General features: G+C 37.8%; 1 protein-coding gene across 3 annotated transcripts in view; it reads left to right on the forward strand.

The window, feature by feature from the left end:
- ibtk (inhibitor of Bruton agammaglobulinemia tyrosine kinase) overlaps positions 1–18771 on the forward strand; it is a 163276-nt gene that overhangs the window by 133728 nt on the left and 10777 nt on the right. Inside the window, exons 23-26 of one of the 3 annotated variants that reach the window (XM_072250091.1) lie at positions 10213–10367; positions 12430–12522; positions 16195–16356; positions 16708–16866. In XM_072250091.1, the coding sequence (XP_072106192.1) occupies positions 10213–10367; positions 12430–12522; positions 16195–16356; positions 16708–16866 (569 nt within the window). Of the gene's footprint in view, positions 1–10212; positions 10368–12429; positions 12523–16194; positions 16357–16707; positions 16867–18771 lie in introns of those variants that run through there. The other 2 variants (XM_072250092.1, XM_072250093.1) reach the window with 2 other exon arrangements.

An 18771-nucleotide genomic window follows, 5' to 3' on the forward strand; every position in this document is an offset into this window, starting at 1 on the left:
ACATAGGACGTAGAAGAACACTGGTCACCGAGGAACATGCAAACTCCACACAGATAGTACTGGAGGTCAGGATGGAACTCACTGGAGTTATGAAACTGCAACTCCAGTCTCTGGTACATGTTTAAGGATTCCAAAGAAACACTACCCTTTAAAATTTTGAAACGGTTGAAAATAATTAAAATATAAAATATTTTTCTTGCTATTAAAAAAAAATAAATCTTGAATTCATTTGAAATCATTTAACTAATATAAAGTAAATAATATTAAAATAAACAAAGCACTTGTACTTTAATGAAGGACGGCAATAATGTCTAAATAAATGTGGCCCTGCCATGTCTTTAAAAATGTAAAATTAATTAACAATCTTATCAAGAATATTCACATAGAACATAGAATAGTACAGCACAGTACAGGCCCTTCGGCCTACAATGTTGTGCCGACCCTCAAACCCTGCCTCCCATATAAGCCCCCACCTTAAATTCCTCCATATACCTGTCTAGCAGTCTCTTAAACTTCACTAGTGTATCTGCCTCCCCCACTGACTCAGGCAGTGCATTCCACGCACCAACCACTCTCTGAATAAAAAACCTTCCTCTAATATCCCCCTTGAACTTCCCACCCCTTACCTTAAAGCCATGTCCTCTTGTATTGAGCAGTGGTGCCCTGGGGAAGAGGCGCTGGCTATCCACTCTATCTATTCATCATCTTGTACACCTCTATCATGTCTCCTCTCATCCTCCTCCTCTCGAAAGAGTAAAGCCCTGGCTCCCTTAATCTCTGATCATAATGCATACTCTCTAAACCAGGCAGCATCCTGGTAAATCTCCTCTGTACCCTTTCCAATGCTTCCACATCCTTCCTATAGTGAGGTGACCAGAACTGGACACAGTACTCCAAGTGTGGCCTAACCAGAGTTTTATAGAGCTGCATCATTACCTTGCAACTCTTAAACTCTATCCCTCGACTTATGAAAGCTAACACCCCATAAGCTTTCTTAACTACCCTATCCACCTGTGAGGCAACTTTCAGGGATCTGTGGACATGTACCCCCAGAGCCCTCTGCTCCTCCACACTACCAAGTATCCTGCCATTTACTTTGTACTCTGCCTTGGAGTTTGTCCTTCCAAAGTATACCACCTCACACTTCTCAGGGTTGAACTCCATCTGCCACTTCTCAGCCCACTTCTGCATTTATCTATATCTCTCTGCAATCTTTGACAATCCTCTACACGATCTACAACACCACCAACATTTGTGTCGTCTGCAAACTTGCCAACCCGCCCTTCTACCCCCACGTCCAGGTCGTTAATAAAAATCACAAAAAGTAGAGGTCCCAGAACAGATCCTTGTGGGACACCACTAGTCACAATCCTCCAATCTGAATGTACCCCCTCCACCACAACCCTCTGCCTTCTGCAGGCAAGCCAATTCTGAATCCACCTGGCCAAACTTCCCTGGATCCCATGCCTTCTGACTTTCTGAATAAGCCTACCGTGTGGAACCTTGTCAGATGCCTTCCTAAAATCCATATAGATCACATCCACTTAACTACTTTCATCTATATGCCTGATCACCTCCTCAAAGAACTCTATCAGGCTTGTTAAACACGATCTGCCCTTCACAAAGCCATGCTGACTGTCCCTGATCAGACCATGATTCTCTAAATGCCCAGAGATCCTATCTCTAAGAATCTTCTCCAACAGCTTTCCCACCACAGACGTAAGGCTCGCTGGTTTATAATTACCCGGACTATCCCTACTACCTTTTTTGAACAAGAGGACAACATTCGCCTCCCTCTAATCTTCCGGTACCATTCCCGTGGACAATGAGGACATAAAGATCCTGGCCAGAGGCTCAACAATCTCTTCCCTCGCATCTTGGAGCAGCCTGGGGAATATTCCATCAGGCCCCGGGGACTTACCCATCCTAATGTATTTTAACAACTCCAACACCTACTCTCCCTTAATATTAACATGCTCCAGAACATCAACCTCACTCATATTGTCCTCACCATCATCAAGTTCCCTCTCATTGGTGAATACCGAAGAGAAGTATTCATTGAGGACCTCGCTCACTTCCACAGCCTCCAGGCACATCTTCCCACCTTTATCTCTAATCGGTCCTACCTTCACTCCTTTCTTTTTCAATCTTTTTATTAGTTTCATAAAATATAGACATAACATAGCAATAATACAAATTGTTGGAAATACATTGTTATACTTAAAATGAGTAATTATAAAACCAAATAGTGTAAATTGACAAAACTCCCAATCGTGTAGGATAACAATGAGTAATACAGGACAAAAAAAAACTGAGAAAAATCATGAGAAAGAAAAAAAATTGGAAAAAAAAACAAACCCCACCCCAAAAAAAAACTAAACTAAACAGAATTAGTCAACTAAACTAAAAAGACTTGGGCAATTCTAACGATGTAAAAATGGAAGAGAAGAAAACCTTAGTGTCGACGACTCCATTCCTCTCAATCAACAGTACAGAGAAGTAAAATAAGTTTGGAAATAGTCAAATTACATCATATGAAAATGCTGAATAAATGGCCTCCAAGTTTTTTCAAATTTAGTGGAAGGGTCACAAACCACACTTCTAATTTTTTCCAAATTCAAACACAACATAGTTTGTGAAAACCAGTGAAATACAGTAGGAGGGTTAATCTCTTTCCAATTCAGCAAAATGGGTCTTCCAGCCATTAAAGTAAGAAATGCAATCATCCGGCGTGCTGAAGAGGTTAAATGATTTGAGTCTATCATTGGTAATCCAAAAATAGCAGTAATTGGATGAGGTTGTAAGTCTGTATTCAAAACCATTGAAATAATATCAAAAATATCTTTCCAATATTTTTCCAACAAAGGACATGATCAAAACATGTGAGTTAAAGAGGCTATCTCGGAATGACATCTATCACATATAGGATTAATATAAGAATAATAACGAGATAATTTATCTTTGGACATATGAGCCCTGTGCACTACTTTAAACTGTATCAACACATGTTTAGCACATATAAAGGATGAATTAACCAATTGAAGAATTTTTTCCCATTTTTCAATCGGTATAATAATCTTAGGTTCTCTTTCCCAATCAGCTTTAATTTTATTGGAAACATCAGGACATAAATTCATAATTATGTTATAAATAATTGCTACAACACTTTTCTGGGAGAGATTTAGATCTAAAATTTTTTCCAAAGTATCCATTGGATATGAGTGTGGAAAATTAGGAGAAGCAGTAATTAAGAAGTTTCTAATCTGTAGGTATCTAAAAAAGTGAGATCTGGGTAAGTTATATTTATTAGAAAGTTGATCAAAAGACATGAAACAATTATCCAAAAATAAGTCACGAAAACGTACTATACCTTTGGTTTTCCAATCAAAGTAAGCTTGATCCATAGTGGAAGGTTGAAAAGGAAATTAGATATAATAGGACTTGCTAAAATAAATTGATTGAACCCAAAAAATCTTTGGAATTGAAACCATATACGTAAAGTATGCTTAACTATTGGATTATTCATTTGTTTATACAATTTAGAAGAAATAAAAGGAAGCAAAGTTCCTAAAACCGAATCCAAAGAAGACCCTTGTAATAAATTACATTCAAGATTTACCCAGTGTGGATTTAAAGATACATCCAAATCTCGTAACCAAAATTTTAAGTATCGAATTTTAATTGCCCAATAATAAAATCTAAAATTCGGGAAGGCGAGCCCCCCTCCTTTTTAGATTTCTGTAAATACCTTTTGCCTAGCCTAGGATTTTTGTTCTGCCATATATATGAGGAAATTTTTGAATCAACATTATCGAAAAAAGATTTGGGGATAAAAATTGGAACCGATTGAAATACATATAGAAATTTGGGCAAAATAATCATCTTAATAGCATTAATCCGACCAATCAAAGACAAAGAAATTGGTGACCATTTAGTAAACAAAAGTTTAATCTGATCAATTAAAGGTAAAAAATTAGCTTTAAATAAGTCTTTATACTTTTTCGTAATTATTATCCCTAAATATATAAATGAGTCAGTAACCAATTTAAATGGTAAACATCCATAAATAGGTACCTGCTTATTTAAGGGAAATAATTCACTCTTATTAAAATGCAATTTGTAGCCAGAAAAATTACTAAATTGAGTCAACAAAGCTAGAATAGCAGGAATTGACTTCTCCGGATTAGAGGTATATAATAACAAATCATCTGCATATAGTGATAATTTATGTATTTCGTTTCCGCAGGTAATACCAAAAATATTGGGCGAATCACGGATAGCAATTGCTAAAGGTTCAAGGGCGATGTTAAATAGTAAAGGACTAAGAGGGCATCCTTGCCTAGTACCATGAAATAGACAAAAGAAGGGAGATCTTTGATTATCAGTGCAAACCGAAGCTACCGGGGAATAATATAACAATTTAATCCAAGATATAAATATCAAACTAAAATTAAATTTCTCAAGCACACTAACTAAATAAGGCCATTCAACTCTGTCAAAGGCTTTCTCAGCATCTAATGAGATAATACATTCTGGGGTAATAAGTGAAGGGGTATAAACAATATTCATTAAAGGATGAATAATGATTTTTCATAAATCCAGTTGGTCCATAGATGTAATTTGAGGTAATACCTTCTGTAACCTAGTTGCTAAAATTTTTGAAAAAATTTTTGAATCTACATACAAAAGAGATATCGGTCTGTATGATGCACGATCAGTAGGATCTTTATTCTTTTTAAGAATTAAGGAAATAGAGGCTTCATAAAACGATTGTGGTAATTTACCTAAACTGATTGCTTCTTGGAATATTCTAGACAACCATGGAGAGAGAATAGAGGAAAAGGATTTTAAAAATTCCACTGTAAACCCATCCGGACCGGGTGCTTTACCAGAATTCAATGATGAGATTGCAGTTATTATTTCTTTCTCTGTAATAGGAGTTTCTAATGATAAGCGATCTTCGGGTGATAGCTTCGGAAAATTCAGTTTACTTAAAAAATCATGCATGGTATTAAAATCATGAGGGAAATCAGAGTGATATAAAGAGGTATAAAATTCTTGAAAGATTTTGTTTATCCCATCATGATCAACTGTCAAAGTATCATCGTGTTTGCGAATCTTAGTAATTTGACGTTTAACCGAAGCAAATTTCAATTGATTAGCCAATAATTTACCTGATTTATCACTATGAATATAAAAATCACTTCTAGTTCTCATTAATTGATTTTCAATCGAGGATGTTAATAGTAAGCTATGTTCCAATTGAAGTTCAACTCTGTGTTTGTACAGCTCCTTACTGGGAGAAATAGCATGTTTTTATCAATTTCTTTAATTTTATCAACCAACAAGAGTTGATTCTTGGCACGTTTTTTCAAACCAGCCGAATAGGAAATAATTTGACCATGGATATAAGCTTTAAAAGCATCCCAAACTGTTCCATTGGAAACTTCTTCCATAGTATTAATTGAAAAGAAGAAATCAATCTGTTCCTTTATAAACTTGACAAAGTCCAAGTCTTGAAGCAAAATAGGGTTAAATCGCCATTGTCTATTAGTACAAGAAGTATCCATTAACTTGATAGAAAGTTTCATTGGAGCATGATCTGAAATGGCGATAATGTCATAATTACAATCAATTACAGATGGGATTAATTGAGAGTCAATAAAAAATAGTCAATTTGAGAATAAGAACGATGAACATGTGAAAAGAATGAGAATTCTTTAATGTTTGGGTGTAGAAATCTCCAAATTTCTGAAACCCCAGAGTCAAACATAAAAGAGTTAATAAGAGTAGCTGACTTATTCGGTAAAGCCGGACTATCTATGGATCTGTCCAACATGGGATTCAAACATAAATTAAAGTCACCGCCCATTATCAACATTTACTCGTTTAAGTTAGGAAAGGAAGTGAATATGTGTTTTAAAAATTCAGGATAATCCACATTCGAAGCATAAGCATTAACCATAGCAACCTTTTTATTAAAAAGTAACCCAGTGATTAACAAAAATCTGCCGTTAGGATCTGAGATAATGTCTTGATGAATAAATGTAATTGAGGGATCTATAAAAATTGAAACGCCTTTAATTTTGGCTTGGGAGTTTGAGTGGTATTGTTATTCTTTCCAGAACTTAAAGAAGCATTGATTATCCTCTTTCCTTACATGAGTTTCTTGTGCAAAAATAATATGAGCATTCAGTCTTTGGAATACTTTGAAAATCTTTTTCTGTCTTATTGGATGTTTTAAACCATTTGTATTCCAAGAGACAAAATTAATAATGTGAGCCATAATTTAAGATTAACCCTTTGGTGAGTAAAGGGTTAATCATAATGTGAACTCATGCAATCGGAAGAGGAATACATGATCAGAGAGGAACCGGAAATCCCGACACTGCAGACATCTTTGTAGTCCTAAATCAGCCCAATAGAAAAAATTAAAAAAACAAAAAGACTACCCTACCCACCATCCCCAAGAACCCCGAACTAAGCCAGAAAAGGCTGAAGAAAGAACTAACTAATACGACTTCTAACCCCATTTCTACAGGAGGCAACTCCAAAGATATGTGTTATATAGATGACCCCCCAGAAACTGATATATATAAAAAAAATTAAACACTATACTAAAATAATCTACATAGTATAATTACTAAGATACATAAATAAGAAATAGTATCAATATGTATGATTAGTTAATTATAAATGAGAGTAAATAAAATATCGCTTCCAAAAAAAAGGGGATTATGGGAAGAAGAAACATAAGAACATGGCGTCCCAAAAAGAACAAAGGAGATTATGCAAAAAGAAAAACAAATCGCCATTTTAATTGTACAGAAACAAAAATAAAGAACATATTACTGAAAATGATCGTCAGACCAAATTGTTAGTAAGAATATCGGAAAACAAAAAGTTAAGGAAAAATTAACTAAAAGAAAGTAACATTATTTGCAAGAAATAACTATTTTATGTAAGTTGTAAAGTAATAACTATAGTAGTAAGCACAAAACAAAAATCTTGAGCTTATAAAAAACCTTCATTGTACGGTGGTAGAAGGTTTATTTTTTTAAAAAAACACCAGAGAAAAAAGCTGATACTGAGAGCACAGAACATTAATTAGGGGGCGGTGTCTGCATCAGATGGGTAGTTATCATCCAAAAAGCTTTGAGCGGCAGTTATGGAACGGAAGACGCGACAAGATCCATCAGGAAGAGAAATTCTGAGACGTGCAGGATACAATAATGCCGGTTTGAGATTTTTTTGATAACATTCCTACATCAGAGGTTTAAAAGTCAGTCACTCCTTCATCACTTTGGGACTGTAATCTTGAACTATCCTGAAGGAATGCTGACGATACTTGATCATCCCTTGTCGACGAGCAGTCTGGAGAAGCTGTTCTTTGACGTTAACATAATGGAAACGAAGAATAATTGGTCTCGGTTTGGATACAGCCGATGTCGACTTTGACCGCGGTATACGGTGGGCACAGTCAAGTAATGGAGGCTTGTTGGGAAAAACTGAACTGAGCGTATCCTTTAAAAGTTGAGCAAAGAATATTGAAGGGTCTCCATCCTCAACATCCTCGGGTAGACCAATTATACGTAAGTTTTGTCTCCTCGATCGATTTTCAAGACCGATGACTTTGGATTTAAAATGTTGCAGTTGTTTAATAGTCGAAGCTAAATTCTGCTCTAAGTTCTCGACTTTTGAATCCGTCTTCTGAGATTTAATATCCAGTTCAGAGATTCTACTTCTATGTTTTTGAACTTCACAATCCAAGGATTTCAGAGATTCCGTGATTGATTTTAAATCTTCATTAAAGCTTTGACATTGTTGTTCAAATTTACCAGATAAACTTTCAGATAAATTTTACTGTTGTTCCTCGAACTTTTCCTCTAGAAACTTCTTCATAACCTCATAAGGTAGCTCCGTTTGCTTAGAGTCACCTTTCTTTTTTCCTCCGTTCCTGTCAGAATCTTTCCCATCTTTGGCTTTGGATCTTGTACTCATTTCTTTAAATTCCAGAGTTGCAATTTAAGAAAAAATGAGTAAGATAGAATAAATCTTCTGGTGTGGATAAAATTGATTAGATCAAGGAGTTCATAGGTTAAAAAAGGTAACGGGAATGGAGCGGAGCCAGAAGCGACTTCACTCCATGAGCGCTTCCTGCAGAATTCCTTCACTCCTGTCATCCTTTTTTTCTTCACATAATTGAAGAATGCTTTGGGGTTTTCTTTTACTCTACTCGCCAAGGCCTTCTCATGCCCCTTCTTGCTCTTCTCAGTCCCTTCTTAAGCTCCTTTCTTGCTTCCCTATATTCCTCAATAGACCCATCTGATCCTTGCTTCCTAAACCTCATGTATGCTGCCTTCTTCCACCTGACTAGATTTGCCACCTCACTTGTCACCCATGTTTCTCTTCACCCTACCATTCTTTATCTTCCTCACCGGGACAAATTTATCCCTGACACCCTGAAAGAGATCTCTAAACACTGACCACGTGTCCATAGTACATTTCCCTGCAAGAACATCATCCCAATTCACACCCGCAAGTTCTAGCCTTATAGCCTCATAATTTGCCCTTCCCCAATTAAAAAATTTTCCTTTCCTCTCTGTTCTATCCTTTTCCACGATAATGCTAAAGGCCAGAGAGCGGTGGTCACTGTCCCCCAGATGCTCACCCACTGAGAGATCTGTGACCTGACCCGGTTCATTACCTAGTACTAGATCTAGTATGGCATTCCCCCTAGTCGGCCTGTCCACATACTGTGACAGGAATCCGGTCTTGGACACACTTAACAAACTCTGCCCCATCTAAACACTTGCACCTAACCAGGTGCCAATCAATATTAGGGAAGTTAAAGTCACCCATGATAACAACCATGTTATTTTTGCACCTTTCCAAAATCTGCCTCCCAATCTGCTTCTCTGTATCTCTGCTGCTACCAGGGGGCCTATAGAATACCCCCAATAGAGTAACTGCTCCCTTCCTGTTCCTGACTTCCACCCATACTGACTCAAATGTGGATCCTGCTACATTACCCACCCTTTCTGTAGCTGTAATAGTATCCCTGACCAGTAATGCCACCCTTCCTTCCCTTTTTCCGCCCTCTCTATCCCTTTTAAAGCACTGAAATCCAGGAATGTTGAGAATCCATTCCTGCCCTGGTGCCAGCCAAGTCTCTGTAATGGCCACTACATCATAATTCCATGTATGTATCCAAGCTCTCAGTTCATCACCTTTGTTCCTGATGCTTCTTGCATTGAGGTACACACATTTCAGCCCTTCTACCTTACTGTCTTTACACCGTTTATTCTGCTTCTCTTTCCTCAAAGCCTCTATTGTTAGATCTGGCTTTACTCCATGCACTCCTTTCACTGCTCTATAGCTCTGGGTCCCATGCCCCTTGCAAATTAGTCTAAACCCTCCCGAACCATGCTAGCAAACCTACCTGCAAGGATATTGCTCCCCCTCGAGTTCAGGTGCAACCCATCCAATCTGTACAGGTCCCACCTTCCCCAGAAGAGATCCCAATGATCCAAAAATCTAAAACCCTGCTCCCTGCACCAACTCCTCAGCCACAGATTCAACTACCATCTCCTCCAATTCTTACCATCACTGTCACGTAGCACTGGCAGCAATCCTGAGAACATCACCTTTGAGGTCCTGTTCTTCAGCCTTCTGCCTGCTTGCCGAAACTCACACTTCAGGACCTCATCCCTCATCCTGCCTATGTTGTTGGTCCCAACATGTCACGACTTCTGGTTGCTTTCCCTCTCGTACCAGGATGTCGTGCACCCGGTCAGAGACATCCCGGACCCTGGCACCCGGGAGGCCACAAGCCATGCGGGTGTGCTTCTCACTTCCACAAAATCTCCTGTCTGCTCCCCTGACTATAGAGTCTCCAATTCTCCTCTTCTCCGTCCCACCCTTCTGCACCACAGGGTCAGACTCAGTGCCGGAGGCCCTGCCACCGTGGCTCACACCTGGTCGGTCGTTATTTCACATCTCTAGTGATGCCAGAGCAACAAATTTAATCATTGATGATGATGCATAAATTACTGAGGTTGTTTTTTGTCAGTTTGCCATTGTTCAAGCACGTCATTTAGAGTTACTGCATTATAATGTATTAATGTCTGTCCTTTATGTCACCTAATTGTTTTTAACCAGCAGTCAATGATCATTGATTAGTATTTTCATAGATAATTTTTCACATTTTAGGTTGATGAGGGAATCAATATTTCAGACAGAAAATATCCAGCTGAAGAGGCAAAAATGAGTGACAAAATATTGCCTTCTAAGAAGGAGTCAAATCCAAAATTCTGTCTTGGATCTAGCTGTAGTAATGCTACAGGGTGGACAACTTGTTCTCTGAGGTGAAGTACACACCTTATAGTTCAGAAATTCTGTGTTGTATTACTTCTACTTCTATGGAATATCCACTCTTTTTGGAGTCCACAATTGCTTAAAATGTCTTTCAGGAACAAATCCCTAGAATCTGTACATGAACCTCTACACCCTTTTTCACTACTTTATATCAAAGAAAATTATCCAGTGAATGAATTGTATGATATATTATGTCTGTATGATGGTCTTTATGTAGTAATATACATTGTATAGCAAAAATATGCAACTCTAGTATTTTTTGTAACATTGCAAAGAACTTCATAGGACTATTGGACAATGTAGAACATTATCTAAGATCACAACAGATACTAGATGAACCTGGTACATGGGCCAAGGAATGGCAGATGGAATTTAACTTGAGCAAGTGCAAGGTGCTACATTTTGGTTAAGCCAGGGCAGAACTTGCATGGTAAATGTTAGGGCACTGGACAGTGTTGTAGAACAGCGAGAACTAGGGGTATAGCCACATAGTTCCCTGAATTTAGTGACACAGGTAGACATATAAAGGTGATGTTTGGTATTCTTGCTTTTATCAGTTGTTCAGGAGTTGGGATATCGTGTTGCAATTACATAAGTTGTTGGTGAAACCACTCTTGGAGAATTGTGCATAGTTCTGGTTGGAAAGCTATAGGAATTATGCAGATAAGCAGGAAAGGGTGCAAGAAAGATTCTCAAAGATGTTCCTGGGACTTGAGGTTGACTTTTTCCCCTGGAGCAGTGGAGATTCAGGACTCTAGAGATATTTAATTACATGAGTGGTGTAGGTGAGTTTGATAGCTACAGTCTTTTCTGCAGTAGGGGAGTCTATAATTACAGGACATAAATTTGAGGTGAGAGGACAAAGGTTTACAGAGGAGAATTTTTTTTTCAGATGGAGTTGTGTCTATGTGGAATGAGCTGCCAGAGGAAGATGTAAAGGTGTGTGCAATTACAGTGGTTTAGAAGGATATGGACTAAACACAAGCAAATGGGTCTAGTTATAGATAGCTTGAGCTGAAGTGCCTGTTATGCTGTGTGACTCTGACATTATCAAGCAAGAGTATGAAACCAAGTCAATGGGTTTATTTGGGCCGAAAACCAAGAGCTTGGTCAGAAAAGTAAGTATTAAGGCCAAAAGATAGAGAAAGAGGTAAGGGAGGAGAGAGATTTGTGGAGGGAATCCAAAGCTTTATTATCTTGACAGCTAATCACACAACTGCTGAAGGTGGAGCAATTAAATCTGATGATAAACAATGGCTAGAGTTGCAGGAGTAAGTCTTGATTGCAGCAGGGCTGAACTCTGTTTAAATTGTTTCTATTTCATATATAGTAGAAGAAATAGTTGAAGAAAATGGTTTTGATTTTAAACAGTGAAAATCTATTAATTCCAAGATATTAGAGGGATGATCATGATAAAAATGGTTACCGAGTCAACTAAGCAAATATTAAAAAGTATGTCCAAAATGGACAGACGGGTAAATTATAATGAGGATGTTAAAGGGGCAGAAGGAAAATGTCGAACATTAATAAATTGACTGCATTAAAAGGCGTGTCATTTTAGTTTTCATGTTAAAGCTGAAAGACAGGCATAAATTTAAGGGTTATATCTGCAAGGCATCTAACAAAATTAGAGGAATAGCCTACTATGCTATAAATACAGAAATCTGGTTTGACATTAAGTTTGAGAAGTGATTCAGAATTGTATTAGCCATTCCTTATGTGTCACCCAGTAATGAATGTAACTGATGTTAGAGGAGCACGTTGTGCAAAAGGTGGCCAATGTGATTGTAATAGCTCCAAGACCATCTTATTGTCCTTGCTGTTTCAGCTGTATCCTCTTTCTTGTTCTTCCTTGAGTTTTTTTTCATCTTTCCTCCCATGTCAAAGCCAAGTTATCATTTGGACCTAGTACATGGAAATACTTTCAGTATTTCTTAGCTTCAGTGCTTGAGACCTGTTTAATGTTTAATTTTATTAATCCTTCTGTTATTAGCGCAGTTCAAATGTAACTCACTGAAGTCTTCCTGACAATTTAAAATTATCTTTTATTAGTCCTGCAAGACCTCCCACTGTAGGCCTACGAGCAATAATGGAAATGGAGGAAAATATGCAAAAATGTATCAGTGCGCCAAAGACTAATGCAGGGTAAGAGCAAATCTGTAAGATCTTAAAACTAAATAATCTGAACAAAGATTTTCACTATTCTCCATTCTGCTATTTTTGCACATTGTGGAATATTATTCAAATTTGTTTTTGTTTTGTTGAAGACACATCTTCAGGTGAATTTTTAAAATACTCACCCTGAGACTGGTATTTTGCTCCTTGTAACCATGAGTAAATCCAAAGCTGTCAGTAATAACATTTCATATCATCCCGTACTTTTCTATAAGTTGATAAATTGGTTTATTGTGACAAGAACCAAGGTACAATGAAGAATTTGTCTTGCATACTGCCCATATAGATAATTCATTACAACATTTAAAGTTGTACAAGGTTAAAAACTAACATAATGCAGAATAATGTATTACAATTACAGAGAAAGTGCAGAGCAGGTAAACAAGGTGCAAGGCCCTAATGACGTAGGTTGTGAAGTTGAGAGTCCATATTAATGTTCCCTCTGATTTTTTTTACACCTTTGCTCTGAGTGGGAAATTTTTTACACTCTGAAAACTGCTCGGCTGTCCAAACGTTAAGAAAATTCCAGCTGTGAGAAATGAAGAAAATTTCGGCAACAAAGGCTATGTGCGCAGGAGCATTTCAGTTACTGCGTAGCCATGCCCCGCACAGCTCAGAATAATGATCTTATTATACTAAAGGATAGATTTATAATAGCAGGATTGAGGCTGTCTTTCAGCCTAGTGGTATGTGCTTTCAGGCACTTATGACTTCTGTCTAATAGAGGGTGGGATGAAGAGAAGAGAATATCTAGGGTGGGTGAGATCTTTATGTTGGCTGGTTTACTGAGGCAACAAAAAGTGTAGTTCATGGACAGAAAGCTGGTTTCTGTGATGCACTGAACTGTGCCCTCAACTATTTACAATTACTTTTGGACAATGGGCAAAGCAATTGCCAAACCAAACCAAGCCACGTGGACTCTGGATAGGATTCTGTCTTTTGTGTATGGTTGAAATTGGTGAAGGTCAGAGGGGATATGCCAAATTTCTCTAGCCTCCTGAAGAAATAAAGGTCTGGTGAGCATTCTTTGCTGTGACATCTACAGTTGCAAGAAGTAGTTTGTGAGCCCTTTGCAATTACTTGTTTTTTTGCAGTAATTACTCATAAAATGTGGTCTGATCTTCATCTAAGTCACAGTAATAGACAAACACAATCTGCCTAAACTAGTAACATGTGTAAACAATTGTACTTTCATGTCTTTATTGAACACATTGTTTAATCGTTCACAGGCCTAGCTGGAAAAATAATGTGAACCTTGTAATAACGGGTAGAACCTCCGTTAGCAACAATAGCCTCCACCAGATGTTTCTTGTAGCTGCTGACAGACTTGCACAACAGCGAGGAGCAATTTTAGACCATTCCTCCATACAAAAAGGTTTCAGTTCATCAATATTTCTGGAATACCTTTGTAATTACCTGGTTTGAACAGCCCTTTTCAAGTCATGCCACAGCATCTCATTTGGGTTAAGGTCTGGACTCTGACTTGGCCATTCCAAAAAAACAATTTTCTTATTTTTAAATCATTCTTTGTTGATTTTACTCTTGTGTTTCGGATCATTGTCTATTTGAATCATCCAACTTCTATGAAGCTTCAGATGATGGACTGCTACCCTGGCATTCTCCTGAAAAATGTCTTGATACAATTTTGAATTTATTGTTCTCTCAACGATTGCAAGCTGTCCAGATCCTGAGTCAGCAAAACAACCCCTAATCATGATGCTCCTTCCACCATGCCTCAGCTGGGATGAGGTGTTGGTGTGCAGTGCCCTTTTTCCTCCAAACATAGCAATGTGCATTGCTGCCAGAAAGTTAAACTTTGTCTTATCTGTCCACAGAACATTGTCCTAGAAGTGTTGTGGATCATCCAGGTTGTATTTTACAAACTTGAGCCACGCAGCAATGTTTTTTTGGTGAGCAGTGGTTTCCTCCGTGGTGTTCTTCCATGAACACCATTCTTGTTCAGTGTTTTTCTTATAGTGGACACATGAACAGAGACTTCAGCAAGTTCTGGAGATTTCTGCAGGTCTTTTGCTGTTACCCTGGGTTCTTATGTCCTTCAGCATTGCACGTTGTGCTCTTGGTGTGATCTTTGTAGACAATTTCTCTGACTGTGGACTGATGAACACTCAGGTATTTAGAAATGCTTTTGTAGCCTTTTCCAGCACAATGCATCTCTACCCTTTATCTAAGATCCTCTGAAAGTTGTTTTGATTGAGGTATGCTGCACATAAACAGATCTTTCGTGAGAAGAGCAGGCTCTGTCAGTAACCTAACTTTGTGTGTGTTTTTTATAGGGTGGGGCACCTCTACAACCTACACCTCCAATTTCATCTCATTGATTGGAACACCTGACTCCAAATAGCTTTTGTAGAAGGCATTACCCCAGAGGTTCACTTACTTTCTTGAAACCTAGACTATGATTGTTTAAATGGTGTATTCAGTACTGATGAGAAGTAGTACAATTGTTTGCGTGATATTAGCTGAGGCAGATGGTGTTTGTCTATTAGTGACTTGGATGAAGATCAGACCACATTTTTTGAGGAATTAATGCAGAAAATCAAATAATTGCAAAGGGTTCTTAAACTATTTCTTGTAACAGTATGTGGTTGGAGCAGGACAGACTACTGGTGATGTTTACACCTAGGAACTTGAAGCTTTTAACTCTCCTGACCTCAGCACTGTTGATAAAGCAGAAACATGTGCACTGCCCCCTTTCCTGAAGTCAATGACCAGGTCTTTTTTTTGCTGACATTGAGGGAAGATTTGTCATGATACAATCTCACTGGACTCGTTATCTTCTTCCTGTGCTCATTATTATTTGACACACTGCCCATTATGCTGGTATCCATCTGCAAACTTATAATCAGGGCTTCCTAATCTTTTTCTATGTCATGGACCAAAGCCATTAAGCACGGGGTGTGTGGACCCCAGGTTGGGAATCCGTGTTGCAAGTGGAATTAGACAAGAACCTGGCCATGCAGTCGTGAGTGCATAAGGAGTAGAGAAGAGAGTACAGCATTTTTTTAATGAAATAATCATATATTTTCACCATCTGTAAAATGAACCTTTCCACACAGTAAATATATATTCTGTGTATGTTGATACATTATTTTCATCACAATCCCTTTGGAGTCTGCATTGGCTAAAGGTGTTGTATTAGATTTGGCCTATGTTACGTTCCAAGGAAGGGAATTTGTGCTATCATGGATATTCTAAAGCTTGATGTGCATATGATAATGGGTTATGTGTAGTATTGCCCTGATGGTAAAGATTTTATTGTTCCTGGAAACGTTCCGTTGATTCCCCAAAAGTTAAGTTCTAATAGTATGTGGAAAATTCTTAACTAACTTTCTAACCTGTCCATGTAAAATGTGGGGAGAATTTTAAAAAATTGACGTAAGATTAGTGTAAATGAGTGATTGATGGCCAGAGTGGATGTGGTGGGCCAAATTACCTATTTCTATACTATACCTGTCCATGACTCTTATAGTTTAGAAGAGTGACAATAGTTTAAACCTTCAGAGCAGATTAACATTCATAGGACTGAAATATAAAACAATCCTTTTTCCTTTTAATATAAAAAATGTCTGTCAGAAGTGTGTAAGACTGTGAGAAAACTTTAACAATGCAACATTTCCACAGTGGGAATAAATTATTGTGCCATGGAGGAAAGCTCTCTCAGAAACAAAGGAAGATGATTGCAATGGCTGCTAAAGAGCCAAGCACAAACAGCAGACTGGACAACCCTCCCTTGAAATCAAGCCTAACTGCACAATTAACCCCATCTAAGATGGGAAGTGCTTGGTAAGATCAAGTATAACAAATTAAATTGAATGAATTTTAAATAGTAATTAAAGCTTTTGCCCTGTTTCTGTTATATGTTTGGTTAGTGTTTTGTTTGTGATGATCTTCATGTATCAGCTTCATGTCATGTGCAACTTGCCTCACTTAAATATATTTTTCCATTTTGAAGTTCTTATTGAATTTATCCAAGGTAAAAGGCTTGGAATTCCAGTTGTGAAAACCAAATATGAAAACTTGAAGATATACTAGGCTGTCAACTTTGGTATAATTGAGAAGCAGTACTCATTTATTTAGTTCTCCTTAGTTACTTTAAAATGTAATTGTAAGCACTTACAAAACATTTTTATTTAGGGCTACTCCATTCATTGGGTTCTCCTCTCCAAAATCATTCCGTGACCTATTGGTAGAAGAGAAGTCATCAGAAAGACCAGATGATTCCCTGCTTTCCAGCTCATGGGAATACAGTTCTAAAGAAGAAGAGCACCATAACAAATATGAGCAACCAATCAGGTGAAGAATTCAAGAAAACTTTTTTTTATATTTTAATCTGTTTTAATAATGAAGATGTTGGAAATCTGAAATAAAAAAATGCTTCCTGACTTGCTGGGTGTTGCATGCACTTTCTACTTTTATGTTCCATTTTATGTTCAGATTTTCTAATATAAAATTTTGTCCAAAAGCTTTGCCTATATCACCAATCACTTAGGTATTTTGCTACTATAGATTGGGTCATCCATAGAAAAGCATGACCAGTTGATTTAAGTTCATTTGTTAATTTTAATAATTCAACCTTTGTCACTATTGTCTGTAGGGTTGCACAATATGTGAATCTGTTGATCCCTGTGCAAACAGTCCAATATCTTGCATAAAAACTTTCATTTCTTGAGATGTACAATAAAGTGTATGTGAAATATTCAAGAGAACTAAACTGTATTTCAGTTAAATCTTCATGTTTATGTGTTAACATTCAAAGAATTCTTCAGTCAACTTATTTACTGGAACGGTTTTGTCTTTTTATAAAGTAGCTTGAGCTCTGAAATAAGTAGATCTTGTGCAAACCTCTTTGTTCTTGGATAGCTGTATGGATCTTCTCTATGGACAGAAGAAATAAGAGCAGGAGTAGGTTATTTGACTTTTTGAGCCAGCTCTGCTATACATCAAAATGTTGATCTTTTTTTCTGCAACACCATTTTCCTGTCCTATTCCCATAGCCCTTTTTTCTCTATTTTAGAAATCTGTTGATTTTTGTTGTGAATGAATTCTGAATTTACAGGGTAGAGAATTCCAAAGCTTCACAGTCCTTTGCATGAAGACATTTTTCCCTCCTCTCCATCCACCCTAAACAGCTTACCTTTTGTTCTGAGCCTGTTGAGCTTTATTATTAACCTCCTATTTCCATCCTTTTGCTCACAAAATTTTGGTAGTGGAAGTTCTTCCCTGCTTCAAAAGGGCAATGATTATACCAGTGCCCAGGAAGAGCAGGATGAGCTGCCTTAGTGACACCTACATCAATGTAGCACTAGAGTAGCACTCACATCGACGGTGATGAAGTGCTTTGAGAGGTTGGTTATGGCTAGAATTAGCTTCTGTCTCAGCAAAGACTCTGCAATTTGCCAATTTCCACTCTAGGTCTACAGTGGTGCAATCTCATTGGCTCTTCACGTGGCCTTGGAACATCTGGACAATACAAATACTTATATTTATTGACTGCAGCTCAGCATTTAACATAATCATTGCCACAATACTAACCAAAAAGTTTGAGCATGTGGGCCTCTGTACCTCCCTCTGCAACTGAATCCTCGACTTCCACACCAGAAGACCATAATCTATACGGATTGGAAATAACATCTGTACCTCACTGACGGTCGACATTGGCGTACCGCAGGGGATGTGTGCTCGGCCCACTGCTCTACTCTCTCTACACCCATGACTGTGGCTGGGCACAGCTCAAATGCCATCTATAAATTTGACAGTACAACTATTGTTGGCAGAATTTCAGATGGTGACAAGAGGGCATGTATGTCCTGGATACTATGGAGGCTAGTGCCCACAATGAGCTGACAAGTTTATTACTTGTCAGCTCATTGTGGGCACTAGCCTCCATAGTATCCAGGACATCTTCAAGGAGCGATGCCTCAAAAAGGCGGCATCCATCATTAAGGGCTGCTATCACCCAGGTCATGCCTTGTTCTCATTGCAACCACGAGGAAGGAGGTATAGAAGCATGAAGGTGCATACGCAATGATTCAGGGTCAGCCTCTTCTCTGCTGTCTGATTTTGAATGGACACTGAATCCATGAACACTACCTCACTAGTTTTTTATTTCTATTTTTGCATTACTTATTTAATATACAGTTGGAAGAATAAGTTTCTAAATGCTTTGCAATTACCTGGTTTTCTGCATTAATTACTCAT

The sequence above is a fragment of the Mobula birostris genome, chromosome 2 (genome assembly GCF_030028105.1).
Source record: "Mobula birostris isolate sMobBir1 chromosome 2, sMobBir1.hap1, whole genome shotgun sequence".
Classification (NCBI taxonomy): domain Eukaryota; kingdom Metazoa; phylum Chordata; class Chondrichthyes; order Myliobatiformes; family Myliobatidae; genus Mobula; species Mobula birostris.